The sequence below is a fragment of the Ornithorhynchus anatinus genome, chromosome 2 (assembly GCF_004115215.2).
Source record: "Ornithorhynchus anatinus isolate Pmale09 chromosome 2, mOrnAna1.pri.v4, whole genome shotgun sequence".
NCBI classification, from domain to species: domain Eukaryota; kingdom Metazoa; phylum Chordata; class Mammalia; order Monotremata; family Ornithorhynchidae; genus Ornithorhynchus; species Ornithorhynchus anatinus.
In genome coordinates, this window is record NC_041729.1 from 159,833,735 (window position 1) to 159,850,162 (window position 16,428).

General features: G+C 46.6%; 1 protein-coding gene across 7 annotated transcripts in view; it reads left to right on the forward strand.

Annotated features, from left to right (window-relative positions):
- The window catches only part of USP15 (ubiquitin specific peptidase 15), a 120,143-nt gene that overhangs the window by 78,477 nt on the left and 25,238 nt on the right, over window positions 1–16,428 (forward strand). For 6 of the 7 annotated variants that reach the window (XM_029052328.2, XM_029052332.2, XM_029052329.2 and 3 more), the window contains 2 exons: window positions 1,134–1,278; window positions 15,936–16,109. In XM_029052328.2, coding sequence (XP_028908161.1) covers window positions 1,134–1,278; window positions 15,936–16,109 — 319 coding nt within the window. Of the gene's footprint in view, window positions 1–702; window positions 864–1,133; window positions 1,279–15,935; window positions 16,110–16,428 lie in introns of those variants that run through there. The other variant, XM_029052335.2, reaches the window with a different exon arrangement.

Consider the following 16,428-nt stretch of genomic DNA (forward strand, 5'->3'; position numbering starts at 1 on the left):
TCAGATATTTGCTGTTTTTACAGTTGTGTAACCAGGATAGATCAAAAGGTTTTGAAGGTAATCAAGATCAGTAATTGATCAGCATACATTTGTAACATGATATATTCTTTTTCTTGCCATGTTTGCTTTTAGCAAATGACCTTGAAAAGCCAATTCAGGTTTGTTCTAATTTGGAAAGCTGCCGGAGGATTGCAGAGATGCTTTTGAATTGTACCCAAAGCTGCTATCGTGAATATTTCATATGATCCCTAACTGAAACTTCTCTTAAGGAAGAATTGTATCTTTTTTCACAAAATCACTTTTTAATTTTGTAAAAAAAAAAAAAGAAAAGTAAATGCTGCCGTATTTTCCCAAGAATCCTTAGTTTACCACTGCTTTGGATATTTTAGATAGATATCGTATTAAATCGACCTCCCCCGGCCCCAACCAAAATCCCCAATTACAACTATTCTGCAAACTTAGCCGCACTCAGCTCTGAGAGAAAAAGGAGAGCTGAATATCGATGTTGTTTTATATCCCACCTTAGAAGCATTTTTTCCCTTCTCAGTCACCGCGTGTGTTTTTCTGTATTTGGTGGCTGGATTCTGCTGTCCTAGCAAATAAACTATAAATAGAGTGTCCAGTGCATCGGGCCGGTGACGTCACAGTGGCCTTGGAAATGTCAGGCAGCCCTCCCTCACCTGTAACTGAAGCGGAGCTCCCGTCCCCCCCCAACCTCACTCTGTTGTGGGAGCAGGATAGGCCGAAGGGGACACAAATGAGATGATCTATTGCTGCTGGTGGTGTTTAAAATCGGAATGTTTCAAATTTGACGGAGCAGTGCAGAATGGAGTGTGCTGTGGAGCCTCTCCAGTGAATCCAGGGTAGAAAGACCCAGCCGACATTCGGGTTGGGTGGCGCGTCACCCGGGGTGGGGATGGTGTGGACCCGGGATGGGAGGATTGATTTTTGTGGGTGGCCGGGGAAGGTGTCTCTGTTGGCCAGGGTTCAGAACGGAGTACCTGAACTCAGAATTTATTTCAGCCTAATCCCTCACCCCTTACTTCATAAGAAGGACAACTGCCGAATGTTCATTGCAGCGACCTCTAGACTCTTTTTGCTCGCGTGATGAAAGATGTTCTGTTTTCTTCCAGTGTGAAAAACTCAAACTATTGCCTCCCAGCATACACTGCTTATAAGAACTACGATTATACAGAGCCAGGAAGAAACAATGAACAGCCCGGCCTCTGCGGCCTAAGTAACTTGGGAAATACGTGTTTCATGAACTCAGCTATTCAGGTAGGTGTTTCAGAAAAGCGAAGTGGATGTGTTTCTTGAAAACTGGCATTTCGGGATTCTCGTTGGATAAGTGGATCCGAAGATCCAGTTGGATCGGCCCTGTTCTATACATTGGCTTAAATGGTTTAGTTTGGCTTTTTTGAATGGGTTTTGGTTTGCAGGAAGATAGCTCGTTTTTGTAGGAGTTAAATTGAAGCTCACTTTTCAGTGCTTCTTTTAGAATGCAAGTACCACGTGTTCCAGTTGAGTGGCAGGTGGTAATGACAGTGGTACTTGTTAAGCACTTACTATGTGCCAAGCACTGTTCTGAGCACTGGGGTAGATACAAGTTAGTCGGGTACGGCACAGCTCCTCATGAAACTCACACTCTTATCCCCATTTTCCGACTGAGGGAACTGAGGCCCAGAGAAGTGAAGTGACTTGCCCAGGGTCCCACAGACAAGTGACTGAGCCAGGATTAGAACCCACGACCTTCTGACTCCCAGGCCCGTGCCGTACCCACTAAGCCACACTGCTGGTTGCATCCCGAGTAACACTTTTTACGCAGGTCCATTTTCAGAGAAGACTTGTTGGTCTTCGTCAGTCAGGAAGCCAGTACCATTTTGCATTAAGTGGAGTTCATTGTTTATTGAAGTTCAAGGGGGGAAATGGATAACTGTTAATAGAGTAACTTAAAAGGGAAAATTCAAAGAGTGACATTTGTTTTGACCAAAAGAGGGAAGCGTGTGAGGAAAGAGATATGATTGATCCAATTGCTAATGGCTTTCTTTTTCCATCAAAACAACTTTTAGAAGTGAAATCATTTGCGTAATTCCTGGAGCTGCTAAGTGACCTTACTTTCAAAGTAGCAGAAACTTCATTCAATCGTATTTATTGAGCACTCACTGGGTGCAGAGCACTGTACTAAGCGCTTGGAAAGTACAGTTCGGCAACAGGTAGAGACAGTCCCTGCCCAACAACGGGCTCACAGTCTAAAAGGGGGAGACAGACAGCAAAACAAAACAAGTAGGCAGACATCGGTACCATCAAAATAGGTACTTTATGGTACACGTACAGGGATTGAATCCATCTTTTTTGTTCACACAGAGATATTCTCTCTTTCTACCCCTCAGTTGTTACCCTATTTATTTTGTTAATAAATTGTACATCGCCTTGATTCTATTTAGTTGCCATTGTTTTTACGAGATGTTCTTCCCCTTGACGCTGTTTATTGCCATTGTTCTTGTCTGTCCGTCTCCCCCGATTAGACCGTAAGCCCGTCAAACGGCAGGGACTGTCTCTATCTGTTGCCGACTTGTTCATCCCAAGCGCTTAGTACAGTGCTCTGCACATAGTAAGCGCTCAATAAATACTATTGAATGAATGAATGAATGGTATTTATTGAGCGTTTACTGCATGTAGGGCACTGTTCTAAGCACTTGAGAGAGCACAGTACAGTAGAATTGGTAGACGCTTTCCCTGCCCACAAGGAGCTCACAGTCTAGAGGGGGAGACAGGTGTTAATTGAATGATTTATTTATGTCGTTAGCCTATTTACCATGCACCATGCCTAATCATGTGAGGGGTTTTCCCTTCCAGGAAATACTAATAATTTGGAGTAAATAATGTTGGTATTTGATAAATGCTTACTAGGTGCAGAGCACTGTTCTAAGCTCTGGGGTAGATACAGGGTAATCAGGTTGTCCCCCATGGGGCTCACAGTTAATCACCATTTTACAGATGAGGTAACTGAGGCACAGAAAAGTTAAGTGACTTGCCCACAGTCACACAGCTGACAAGTGACAGAGCGGGGATTCGATCAGGTCAGGGTACCAGCTGACCGTACCCTAATCCAGGTGGTTTAGGTACCTAAAGAATTTGCCTTCAGCAGGGCAACTGGAATCTCAAACGTGACATTCTTTAGGAGAGGACTGAGTTCTCAGAGAGATACTCTCTCAGGAAGCAGCGTGGCTCAGTGGAAAGAGCACAGGCTTGGGAGTCAGAGGTCAAGGGTTTGAATCCCAGCTCCGCCACTTGTCAGCTGTCTGACTGTGGGCAAGTCACTTCACTTCTCTGAGTTCCCTCAACTGTAAAATGGGGATGAAGACTGTGAGCTGTGTGACTGTGGGCAAGTCACTTACCTTCTCTGTGCCTCAGTTCCCTCATCTGTAAAATGGGGATGACTGTGAGCCTCACATGGGACAACGTGATTACCCTGTATCTACCCCAGCGTTTAGAACAGTGCTCTGCACATAGTAAGCGCTTAACAAATACCAACATTATTATTATTATTTTTAAAATAATAATAATTGTGGTATTCGTTAAGTGCTTACTCCATGCCAGGCACTGTACTAAGTGCTGGGGTGAATACTAGCAAATTGGGTTAGACCCAGTCCCTTTCTCACTTGGGGCTCACAGTCTCAATGCCCATTTTACAGATGAGGAAACTGAGGTCCAGAGAAGTGAACTGCCTTGCCGAAGGTCACGCAGCAGACAAGCGGCAGAGCCGGCATTAGAACCCATGACTTTCTGACTCCCGGGCCCGAGCTCTATCCACAACGCCATACTGCTTCTCGCCACGTAAAGCTGTAGAAATCATTCCCATTTCTCCCGGGGCTCCCACGGAAGTTGGGTTAACTCTAATAAGAGCTTGCCACCCGCCCCCGCATGCACGCCCAGTCTAAAGAGACGAGCTGAAATCGGCCAAAGCTGGAAGACTGCTTGGTTGCCGGTCCATCAATTGCTGGTATTAATTGCACTCTTACTAGGAGCAGAGCACACAGAGCGCTCTACTAGGAGGTTGGGAGAATCCTGTTCCGGAGAGTTGGTAGACACGATCCCTGCCCACGAGAAGCTTCCGGTCTAGAGTCCGTAAACCCAAGCAGTCATTCATTCGGTCGTATTTATTGAGCGCTTACTGTGTGCAGAGCCCTCTACTAAGCTCTTGGAAAGTACAGTTCAGCAACAACGAGGGAGGATCCCTGCCCACAATGGGCTCACGCTCTAGATGGGGGAAGGCAGACATCAAAACAAGAGACAGACATCTAAACAAGTCACCCAGCCAGGTCAGCAGCAGGCAAAATTCAGAGCGTCGCCACCTTGGCCACCGACTCTCCATTTACGGGAGGTCCTTGTGTTAGGGTTAATAATCATGTTGGCATTTATTAAGCGCTTACTATGTGCAGAGCACTGTTCTAAGCGCTGGGGTTGATACAGGGTCATCAGGTTGTCCCACGTGAGGCTCACAGTCTTCATCCCCATTTTACAGATGAGGGAACTGAGGCACAGAGAAGTGAAGTGACTTGCCCAAAGTCACACAGCTGGCAAGTGGCAGAGCCGGGATTCAAACCCATGACCTCTGACTCCCAAGCCCAGGCTCTTTCCACTGAGCCACGCTGCTTCTCTTAAGAACTTTGTGAACTCAGTCGTCTGAGTTGGTGACTCAGTTGGTTGTCCATCGCAGAGGCTGTTTTGTTCCAGCAGAGTCTACTGCAAGACTGGATGATTGCTTCCATTTATTCATTTATTGATTGGTTTAATGGTATCTGTTAAGCACTTACTGTGTGACAGACACGGTTCTGCACCGAGGTAATAGTAATACTAATAATGACGGTATTTGTTCAACGCTATGTGCCAAACACTGTTCTAAGCGCTGGGGTAGATAACAAGGCAATCAGGTTGGACTCAGTCCCTTCCCACATGGGGGTCTCAATCCCCATTTTCCAGATGAGGTAACGGAGGCGCAGGGAAGTGATGTGATTTGCCTAAGGTCACACAGCAGACAAGTGGCGGAGCTGGGATTAGAACCCGCGACCTTCGACTCCCAAGCCACTAGGACATGCTGCTTCTCTAGATACAAGCTAATCAAGTTGGACACAGTCCATGTCCCACAAGGGGCTCACGGTCTCATTCCCTATTTTACAGATGAGGGAACTGAGACATGGAGACCTCGTTCATTCGGTCATATTTATTGAGTGCTTACTGTGTGCAGAGCACTGTATTAAGCGCTTGGGAGAGTACAGTATAACAAGTGAGGTGACTTGCACAAGGTCAAAGAGCAGACAAGTGGCAGAGCCGGGGTTAGAACCCAGGTCTTCCTGACTTCCAGGCCTGTACTCTAGCCACCAGACCATGTTGCTTCCCTCTAGACTGAGCTCGTTTGGGGGCAGGGAATGTTTTTGTAATATTATACTCTCCCAAACTCTTACCACGGCACTCAGCACACAGTAATAATAATAATAATGTTGGTATTTGTTAAGCGCTTACTATGTGCAGAGCACTGTTCTAAGCGCTGGGGGAGATGCAGGGTGATCAGGTTGTCCCACGTGGGGCTCACAGTTTTAATCCCCATTTTACAGATGAGGGAACTGAGGCACAGAGAAGTTAAGTTACTTGCCCATAGTCACACAGCTGACAAGTGGCAGAGCCGGGATTCAAACCCATGACCTCTGACTCCCAAGCCCGTGCTCTTTCCACAGAGCCACGCTGCTTCTCATTATTCTCAGTAAATGCGGTTGACTGAGTGACTGACCACTTCCCGTGTGACCAAGCACCCCCATCCTCTCTCTCCCCTCCCCCTCGTGGTCCCCAACCCCCGCGGGAATGCCTGCTCTCTGCCACCTTTGAGCTTCAGTCAAAAAATATGAAAGTGAATAGTTTTAATTCAGGCTGTTCATGAAAATCATTCTCAACAGCTGGCAACGGTGATGGTACCCAACAAGGCTTCGGCATGGAAATGGTTTGTTTTGAACGCAACCTCGGTGAATTAATCTTTTCAAGGTGAACAATAAGCACAGTGCTTCAGAGCTGGTTTTGCTGCCATAAAATGTACGAATCGACTTGGCCCATGGTTGGAATGTAGTGGGAGTGAAATCCTTAGCCCAGAGATTAAAACACACCTTGAATTTCCTGCAAGTTCTTCCTTTGCTCACCGAGGTCTCAGTTGAATGTGGTGAACAATAATTCCCTTTCCTTTTATTTAGAAACCACACACCAACTTGTTCCCTAATCACTGTTTGCAAATCTTTATTCTCCTAAAGTCCCGCATGAGCTGAAGATTGTTTTCAGTGATTTCTGAACTATGTTTAGTCCAGAACTCTGGTTTTGAAAGAAAAACAAAATTCAGTTGCGTTTATTTCTTCTTTGTTCACCTGCTTTCCATTTGGAGGAGCTTGTTTTCCCAGTATTGTTTGCAGCGGCCTGTTGACAAGAGGGCCAAAAAAAAGTCAGTTCACACAACTTCTAACATTAAGAGTAGGAAGAAAAACTAGATTAGAAAAGAGCCATTGCTGAGTTCCCCCGGGAGAAGTAGAAAGTGCTTTGCTAACTTGGCCCTCTTCCTGAAAAGGAGGCTAATTATCTAGAGACTGCTTGGAGTGAAGTTATTTGCATCTGTTTGGAGTAATCATTAAAGCATTTAAACTTGAAATATAGTGCTTGTACCAGACAGTTTATATACTTGCCATGTGCAGAACACTGTAATAATGTTGGTATTTGTTAAGCACTTACTACGTGCAGAGCACTGTTCTAAGTGCTGGAGTAGATACAGGGGAATGAGTTTGTCCCACGTGGGGCTCATGAGTTTGTCCCACGTGGGGCTCACATTCTTCATCTCCATTTTACAGATGAGGGAACTGAGGCACAGAGAAGTGAAGTGACTTGCCCACAGTCACACAGCTGACAAGGGGCAGAGCCGGGATTCGAACCCATGACCTCTGACTCCCAAGCCCGGGCTCTTTCCACTGAGCCACGCTGCTTCTAACTGCTTGGGAGAGGACAATATAACACATTCCCTGCCCACAATGAGCTTACAGTCTGCAGGGGGAGACAGACATTAATAGAAAGAAAGGAATAAGGATAGGTTCATAAGCTGGGGGGATGAATAAAGGGAGCAAGTCAAGGCGACGCAGAAGGGAGTGGGAGACGAAGAAAGGAGAGCTTAGTCAGGGAAGGTCTCTTGGGGAAGATGTACCTTTGGTAAGGCCTTGAAGGTGGGGAGAGATTTCGTCTGTTGGACATTAAGAGGGAGGGCATTCCAGGCCAGAGGCAGGACGGGGGCGAGAGGTCAGTGGCGGGATAGACGTGATTGAGGTACAGTGTGTAGGTTGGGACCAGAGAAGTCAAATATGCAGTGTGGTTTCATTCGTTCATTGTTATATTTACTGAGCGCTCACTGTGTGCAAAGCACAGTATTAAGCACTTGGAAAGTACAATTTGGCAACAAATAAGAGACAATTAATTAATTAAATAATGTTGGTATTTGTTAAGCGCTCACTATGTGCAGAGCACTGTTCTAAGCGCTGGGGTAGATACAGGGTCATCAGGTTGTCCCACGTGAGGCTCACAGTTAATCCCCATTTTACAGATGAGGGAACTGAGGCACAGAGAAGTTAAGTGACTTGCCCACAGTCACACAGCTGACAAGTGGCAGAGCTGGAAGTCGAACCCATGACCTATGACTCCAAAGCCCAGGCTCTTTCCACTGAGCCATGCTGACAATCCCTACCCAACAACGGGCTCACAGTCTAGAAAGGAGAGAGAGACAACAAAGCAAGTAGACGGGCATCAATACCATCAAAATAGATAAACAGAATTATATATACACATCATTAATAAAATAGAGTAATAAATATGTCAAATATACACAAGTGCTGTGGGGCGGGGAGGGGCGTAAAGCAGAGGGAGGGAGTAGAGGTGATGGGGAGGGGAGGAGGAGCAGAGGAAAAGGGGGGCTCAGTCTGGGAAGGTTTCCTGGAGGAGGTGAGCTCTCGGTAGGGTTTTGAAGAGAGCTAGTTTGGCAGAGGTGAGGAGGGAGGGCATTCTAGGACAGCGGTAAGACGTGGGGCAGGGGTCAATGGCGGTACAGGCAAGAATGAGGCCCAGTGAGGAGGTTAGCAGCCCAGGAGCGGAGTTGGTGGGCTGGGCTGGAGGAGAGAAGGGAGGTGAGGTAGGAAGGGGTAAGGTGATGGAGAGGTTTGAAGCCAATAGTGAGGAGTTTTTGCTTCATGCGAAGGTTGATAGGCAACCACTGGAGGTTTTTGAGGAGGGGAGTGATGTGCCCAGAGCTTTTCTACAGAAGGATAATCCGGGCAGCAGAGTGAAGTATAGACTGAAGTGGGGAGAAACTGGAGGTAGGAGAGTAGCGAGTGACCTGAATGTATTGCTGAGGGGGGAAATAGTCATTTTAAGTAATGTTCTGGAAACATGATTGGCTCTTCATAGGTTCTCAGTTATTTTTTAAAGCCCTTTCATATTAAATTTGGCCACACCACCCTGACCGTGCCTGATGTCGTCTGATCTCGGAAGCCGAGCAGAGTCGGGCCGGGTTAGTGCCTGAATGGGAGACTGCGTGGGAATACCAGGTGCTGTAGGCTTTCCCCTTCTAGACTGTAAGCTCAATGTGGGAAGGGAATATGTCTGTTAATTGTTGTATTGTACTCTCCCAAGCGCTTAGTACAGTGGTCTACACTCAGTCTTGTCTTAAGCTGTCCAGTCGTTTCCTGCCCATAGCGACTCCTTGGACACGTCTCTCCCAGAACACCCTACTCTCCATCTACAGCCATTCTGGTAGTGTATCCATAGAGTTTTCTTGGTAAAAATATGGTAGTGGTTTACCATTGCCGCCTTCCGCGCAGTAAACTTGAGTCTCCGCCCTCGACTCTCTCCCGTGCTGCTTCTGCCCAACACAGGTGAGTTTTGTCTTGTAGCAGATTGCCTTTCACACACTAGCCACTGCCCAAGCTCGGAATGGAATGGGTGGGCCTCTGCTTGGCTTCCGAGCAGGACTGGAAACTCTCCAGGTGCGATCCTGTGAGGGGGCTTGGGAGAGTCTGCACACAGTAAGCACTCAATAAATACAACCGACTGACTGACCCAGAAAACTTTCTCCCCCGATACATCCAGTCCTGCTGTAGTATGTTTTTCTGACCACAGTTTGAATTTAATGCGGGGGAAGAATGAGGGAATTCCTTCCCACATCGTGAGGCTTTGTAGGGAAAACCCAATCCACAGGTTGGAGTAAGCGGATTGATTCAGTAGAGAGAGGAACGATTGTGTACAAGATCGTGACGTCGATGTAGGCATGAGATTCTCAACTTCACCATCTCTGTCTCAGTCTTCCTACTCGGAATCAACTGGTCCTCTGTGGGTTTTTTGTGCACTCTGTAGTAGTGTATGCCTAATGGATCGAGCCCCAGAGTCAGAAGCATGGGCTCTAACCTCTGGTCTGCCTTGTGACTTTGGGTAAATCGCTTAACTTCTGAGCGTCTGTTTCCTCCTTTTAAAATGGGGATTGTATAGCTATTTTCCCTCCTGCCTAGACTGTGAGCCCCGAGGATGTCAGGGACTGTCTGATCTGATTGTCCTGTATCTGTCCCAGTGCTTAGCAGAGTGTTTGGCAAATAGAAGCAGCATGGCGTAGTGGATAGAGCCACGGGCCTGGGGGTCAGAACGTAGTGGGTTCTAATCTCGGATCCTCCACTTGCCTGCGGTGTGACCTTGGGGAAGTCATTTCACTTCTCGGGGCATCAGTTACCTCATCTCTAAAATGGGGATTCAAACTGTGAACCCCGTGTGGGACAGGGACTGTGTCCAACCCAATTTGCTAACATCCACCCCAGCGCTCAGTACGATGCCTGGCACAAGGTAAGTGCCTAAGAGTGGCAAATATCCCACCTGTGGTAGACATAATAGTAATATTGAGATTTGTATCACAAAATGTCCATCGTGGGGAAGTGTTCTAACCATCTACCCTCTAACCATTGAACCAATATTTACTCTAACATGATTTTCTCCAAATACAAGGTTCTCCAACGACACGACCTCTTTACTGTAGGAGAACGCCTTTGATCATATAATGAAATTTGAAAGCAAGGATTTAGAACTTTAGGCAAAATTCCCACCTTGACTACTTCATCGACCTTGCTGATCTCCCTACATCCTGTCTGCCCCCTCTCCAGTCCATACTTCTCTCTGCTGCCCCTATGATTTTCTTGTGGGAAAAAAAAAGGTCAGACCCTACCTCCCCTCTCAAAAACCTCCAATGGTCACCCATCCACCTCCACATCAACAAGAAGCTCTTTACTAAAGGCCGAAGGCTATCAATCAGCTCGCTCTCTCCTGTGTTCCCTCACTGATCTGCTACAGTTCTCCCCTCGTCCGCCACTCCTCCAACTCCACTCTACTCTCTTTACTTCAGTCGCACCTGTTTTGCTGCCGATCCTTTGCCCGAGTCCTCCCTCTGGCCTGAGATTCCCTCCTGCTTCATATCTTCATATGAGAAGCAGCGTGGCTTAGTGGCAAGACCCCAGGCTTGCGAGTCGGAGGATGCGGGTTCTAATCCTAGCCCCGCCACTTGTCTGCTGTGTGACCTTGTGCAAATCACTTTACTTCTCTGGGCCTCAGTTCCCTCACCTGTAAAATGGGGAGTAGGATTGTGAGCCCCACATGGGACAACCTGATTACCTTGTATCTACCCCAGTGCTTAGAACAGTGTTTGGCACATAGTAAGTGCTTAACAAATACCATCCACTCTCCGCTCCTTTGATTCCTAGCGTGGCTCAGGGGAAAGAGCACACGGACTTGGGAGTCAGAGGTCATGGGTTTGAATCCCAGCTCCGCCACTTGTCAGCTGTGTGACTGTGGGCAAGTCACTTAACTTCTCTGTGCCTCAATTCCCTCATCTGTAAAATGGGGATGAAGACTGTGAGCCTCACGTGGGACAACGTGATTACTCTGTATCTACCCCAGCGCTTAGAACAGTGCTCTGCACACAGTAAGCGCTTAACAGATACCAACATTATTATTATTATTATTATTATTATTATTATTATTATTATTCAGAACCTTCCTAAAATCACATCTCCTCCAGGAAACCTGCCCTGACTAAGCCCTCATTTCCCTTGTCCCCATTCACCCTCCTCTCTGCATCCATTATCGCGTGCTTACTCCGTACTTACACACTCTGCTACTTATGCCAACACCTCAGCACTTATGTACGTATCTGTAATTTCTTTTAATATCTGTCTCCCCCTGTAGTCTTTAAGCTCCTTGTGGACAGGCGTCACGTCTGCCAACTCCATTTTATTGTATTTTTCCGAGGACTTATTACAGTGCTCTGCCCAGAATAATTGCTCAGTAAATATCATTGATTGATTGATTCACATCTTAATGCATCAGCTCAGCCCTCACGCTGAAGGCCTACAAGAAACTTAACCAGGCTTACAAGAGAACAGGTTACAAGAAAACTGGCTGTGGAAAAGTCTTATAAAAATTGTAAATGTAGCCCACAATGATTTTTTTCCCCCACTTAAGGGTCCTGTCGTTTGCTGATATATTAGCACCATGTCATTGGATTGAGAGTTAGGCAGGATAAAAATTCTGTGACGATTTCATTGGCAAGGTTATGAGAATGATTTGGGAACCTTGAGTGTTCAGTCTCTTTAGTCAGTCGAGAGTCTTTATTGAGCACTTTCTGCGGGCAGAGCGCTATACTCTGCGCTTGGGAGAGTATTGGCAGTGCCAGTCGAAGAGTTGTGAGGAAAAATGGGTAGAGAGGGTCTGTATTCATGACAGTAGCCCCAGCTGCTGCTTCTGCCATCCGAGAGATGAGGATGCCCAAAGGGCACCTCCCTTGGAGCACCTCCCGAAGGAAGGAAGACAGACGCATAGACGCGGGTTCGCCAAGCTGCAACTAGAGGATGGTGGTGTTAGCATAATGGCCGGGCGAACCACCTTTGGGTACCCACGCTGGAGGTGGCCTAAACTTCCATTCTTGTGTTCTGCCAAAGTGTGGCCTTCCCAAGTTGCGTGCAGCCCCAGTGGAAAGGTAACGGACCTTAGGGTCAGATGACTTGGCTTCTAAGCCCGGCTCCACCGCTTGTCTGCAGTGGCCTTGGGAAGTCACTTCACGTCTCTGGGCCTCAGTTTCCTCATGGGGATTCAGTACCAGTTTTTCTTCCCACTCAGACCGTGAGCCAAATGTGGAACAGAGACTTTGTCCTTCCTGATTAATCAGTCGTATTCATTGAGTGCTTTCTATGTGCAGAGGACTGTACTAAGTGCGTGGGAGGATACAGTACGGCCGAATTAGCGGACACGTTCCCTGCCATTAACAAGCTTATAGTTCATGCTGAGAAGTTAAGGACAAACCCAGGGTCACACGGCAGGCAGGTAGTGGAGAATTTGTTCCCAATCCACTGATAGCTATCGATTCACCAGGCTACAAGCATTATCCAAAGACTTGGATTTGGTCATTCTAGAAGCTGCTATACTGCTGGCTGGCTGCCAGGCACTATCCTAAGCACTAGGGGTAGATACAGGATAATCCAGTCAGACCTAACGTGAGCCTTCCAATGTAAGTAGGAGCAAGAAGAGCTACCCCATTTTACAGATGAGGAAATGGAGGCCCAGAGAAGTTACGAGATTTGCCCAGGATCAGGGCAGGCAGGTATAACGCAGTAACCGAATTTTGCCGTCAGCGTACTGTCCAGTGGTGAATGACTTGACTGTTTTAAGAACGAGGTCAAAGGTGACTTCTGGAGAGCGCAGTTTGAGTGGAGAGGAGAGGGTGGAAGCCAGATTGCGGAGGCGATTGTAAAATCCCCGAGAGGATTGTCAAATCTGCGATCACCGGGTAGGGGTCTTGATTCTCTCCTCTGAATCTGGCCCGTCAGTGATGAGCAGTATGTGCTCTGTGCCGCGCGTGGTGTGAGGTCGTCTTAATGCTTCTTGGGAGTGCACGCCTAACGATCTTACCGATTAGAACAGCAGTGGCAGGAAACTGGCATCAGTACCGGTAACCGAGGTCTGCTTCAGTCCATCCGCTTTGATTATGGCATTCTGTGGGATTTGGTTTGATTTGTGTGTGTGTATGTGTGTGTGAGTTCGTGTTTAATCTCTACACTCCAGCAGTAACAAGACTGTAACTAGACTGTAAGCTCGTTGTGGGCAGGGACCGCCTCTGTTTATTGTCATATCGTACTCTCCCAAGCGCTTAGTGCAGTGCTCTGCACAGGGTAAACTCTCTGTAAATGCGATGGAATGAACGAATGAATGAAGAAATCCCAGGTTAAGAGACTGCTTAACTGTCCCTTGAAGCAGCCTGTTTCATAACGTTGTGAAACCGAGCACCATTTAGTGTAAGGAAGCTTTTGCTTCCCTTTTCTTACTGTGTGTTGAGAACATCTGAATAACTACTTCATCATCACCGTACTCTCGAGGTGGAAAACTCTCTTCGGAGAAGAGGAAGAAGTACCCTTCTGCCTAAACTTCATTTACCCAAAGGGAAAACAAATTTTAAATTGCATAGCTGGGTTTTTGCTGTCTTCATTTTCTGGACTCTGGCTACTGGATTATATTTGTGAAGAAAAGCTTATTTTCAAGGGAAACTGGTTTTGAAACGTGAGGGATGCCTCCAATATCTAGTGACAGCATTTAAGGTTCGGTATTTAAGGCTCGGCCACTTTAGCTGACGGGCCTCTCGGTGATGAATCACCCAGTCTTCGCTGCGGGCCAAGAAAACAAATAAATACAGCCTGTTCCATACCTTTCAGTTGCTGGTTATTCCATTTGTCGTTTATTAATGTCATATGTCTTGTCTCCCGGGGGCCAGACGGAGGCCGAATGGGAACAGTTGGGCTGAGCTGCCATAGCGCTCAGGAGGCTGAGCAGGCTTTATCAGGGAGGAGCAGCGTGGCCTAGCGGATAGAGCCCGAGCCCGGGAATCTCTCCTCCGCCTCCGCCACTTGTCTGCTGTGACCTTGGGCCAGTCACTTCACACCCTTCTAGACTGTGAACCCGTTGTTGAGTAGAGAGTGTCTCTATCTGTTGCCGAATTGAATTTTCCAAGTGCTTAGTACAGAGCTCTGCACACAGTAAGCGCTCAATAAGTACAATTGAATGAATGAACTTCTGGGCCACAGTTACCTCATTTGGAAAATGGGGGTAAAGACCATGAGCCCCATGTGGGTCATGGACTACGTCCACCTTGATCCATCCCCTCCCGCTTGATTCATCCCCCCTCCCAGTCCCACAGCACTTATGATCTGTGATTTCTTCATTTATGTTCATGTCTGTCTCCCCCCAAACGGTAAACTTGCTGTGGGCAGGGAATGTTTGCTGTTCTATTGTACTCTCCGAAGCACTTAGTACAGTGCTCTGCCCATAGTAAATGCTCAGTAAATACGATTGAATCTGAATTAGCTTGTACCTTCCTCAGCCTGGCACATAATAAGCACTTAACAAATACCATTTTCAAAAAAGACCTGGGTTCTAATCCCTGCTCCGCCACTGGTCTGCTGTGTGACGGTGGGCAAGTCTCCTTAAAAAAAATAAAAGTTCTAGCTCATTCATTCAGTCATATTTATTGAGCACTTACCATGTGCAGAGCACTGTACTAAGCACTTGGAAGAGTACAGCAATAAACATTCACATTCCCTGCCCACAATGGGCTTACAGTCTAGACAGATATCAATACAGATAAATAAAATGGCAGATATGTTCATAAGTGCTGGGAAAGGGGAAGAGCAAAGGGAGCAAGTTATTGTGTCGCAAAAGGGAGTGGGAGATGAGGAAAAGTGATTGCATGAAAGTTTTGAGAAGGCCCAGCTAAATGAAGGTCTGCTCCTAAGTGACACCAAACTAGGGTCAGTTCCTCAAAGTCAGCATGGCATAGTAGGAAGAGCCTGGGCCTGGAAGTCAGAGGGCCTGGGTTCTAATCCCAGTTCCTCCAAATGTCTGCGGTGGGACCTTGGACCAGTCACTTCACTTCTCTGAGCCTCAGTTCCCTCCTCCCTCATGAGAAGCAGCATGACGTAGTGGATAGAGCACGGGCCTGGGAGTCAGAAGACCATGGGTTCTAATCCAGGCTCTGCCATTTGTCTGCTCTGTGACCTTGGGTAAGTCACTTCACTTCTCTGTGCCTCAGTTACCTCTTCTGTAAAATGGGGATTGAGATTATGAGCCCTGTGTGCGAGAGGGACTGTGTCCAATCCCATTGGTTTATATCCACCTCAGCGCTTAATACAGTGCCTGGCACATAGTAGGTGCTCAACAAATGCCATATTTATTATTATTATTTAAAACAGAAATTAAGACTGTGTCCAACCCGATTAGCTTGTATCTACCGCAGCACTTAATACAGTGCTTGGAACATAGTAAGCACTTATCAGATGCCATTCAAAAAAAAAAGCAAAAGCCCTTTTTCCCAGTAAGTTGGCATCCCTGGTCATCTCTCCACTCTTTGTTCTTGTTTTCTATTTTCACCACCCCATTCTTTCCCGTATTCTTTCCCAGTCCATTTATCTGCCATAAATTCTGAGTTGCTCTTTTCCAGTTAGCAGATAATGTGCACTAATCTATCAAATCAATGATAAGAACTGGCACATTGCCACTCACATAAATGATCTTCAAGAAACCCCAAACATACGCATCGTTCATTAGTTCGCCGTATGAAATGTGCTAAATGGGGCTGGTGTGTTATGGAACTGAATTCGCAGAAAGTTTGGCAGTGAAAGAGCTGGCGATGATGCAGGAGGTTTTTGGCCTGATGCTTGGCTTCCCGGGAGCCTACCCTTATAGAATTTATGAATCCGTGTTGTTGTGAAAAAGCCAGTGGATGTCCTGTGCAAATGTTGTTTAGAAAAAAAATGTAAAAGCATTTTTGGTTTTGCTTTTTGCAGTGCTTGAGCAACACCCCTCCACTTACAGAATACTTCCTCAACGACAAATATCAGGAAGAATTAAATTTTGACAATCCCTTAGGAATGAGAGGTGAAATAGCTAAATCATATGCTGAACTCATCAAGCAGATGTGGTCGGGAAAATACAGCTACGTCACTCCGAGGGCATTTAAGGTAAGTGAGATATGTGAAATGATATTCATCCCACAACCTGAATTGTGGATTTGTTTTGATTTCCAATCTAACCTGAAAGAAGTTTAATGGTGAACTCGACACAGCTAAAACTTTGCAAACCATCCACCAGTCAGTCAGTCGATGGTATTTATTGAGCGCCTCTTTGTGCAAAGCACTGTACTAAGTGCTGGGGAGAATGCAATACTCTAAAATTGGTAATCAGTCCATGTATTTATGGAGTGCTTCACTGAGTGCAGAACACTGTTTAAGAGCTTGGGAGAGTACAAAACAACATAGTTGGTAGACACGTTCCCTGTCC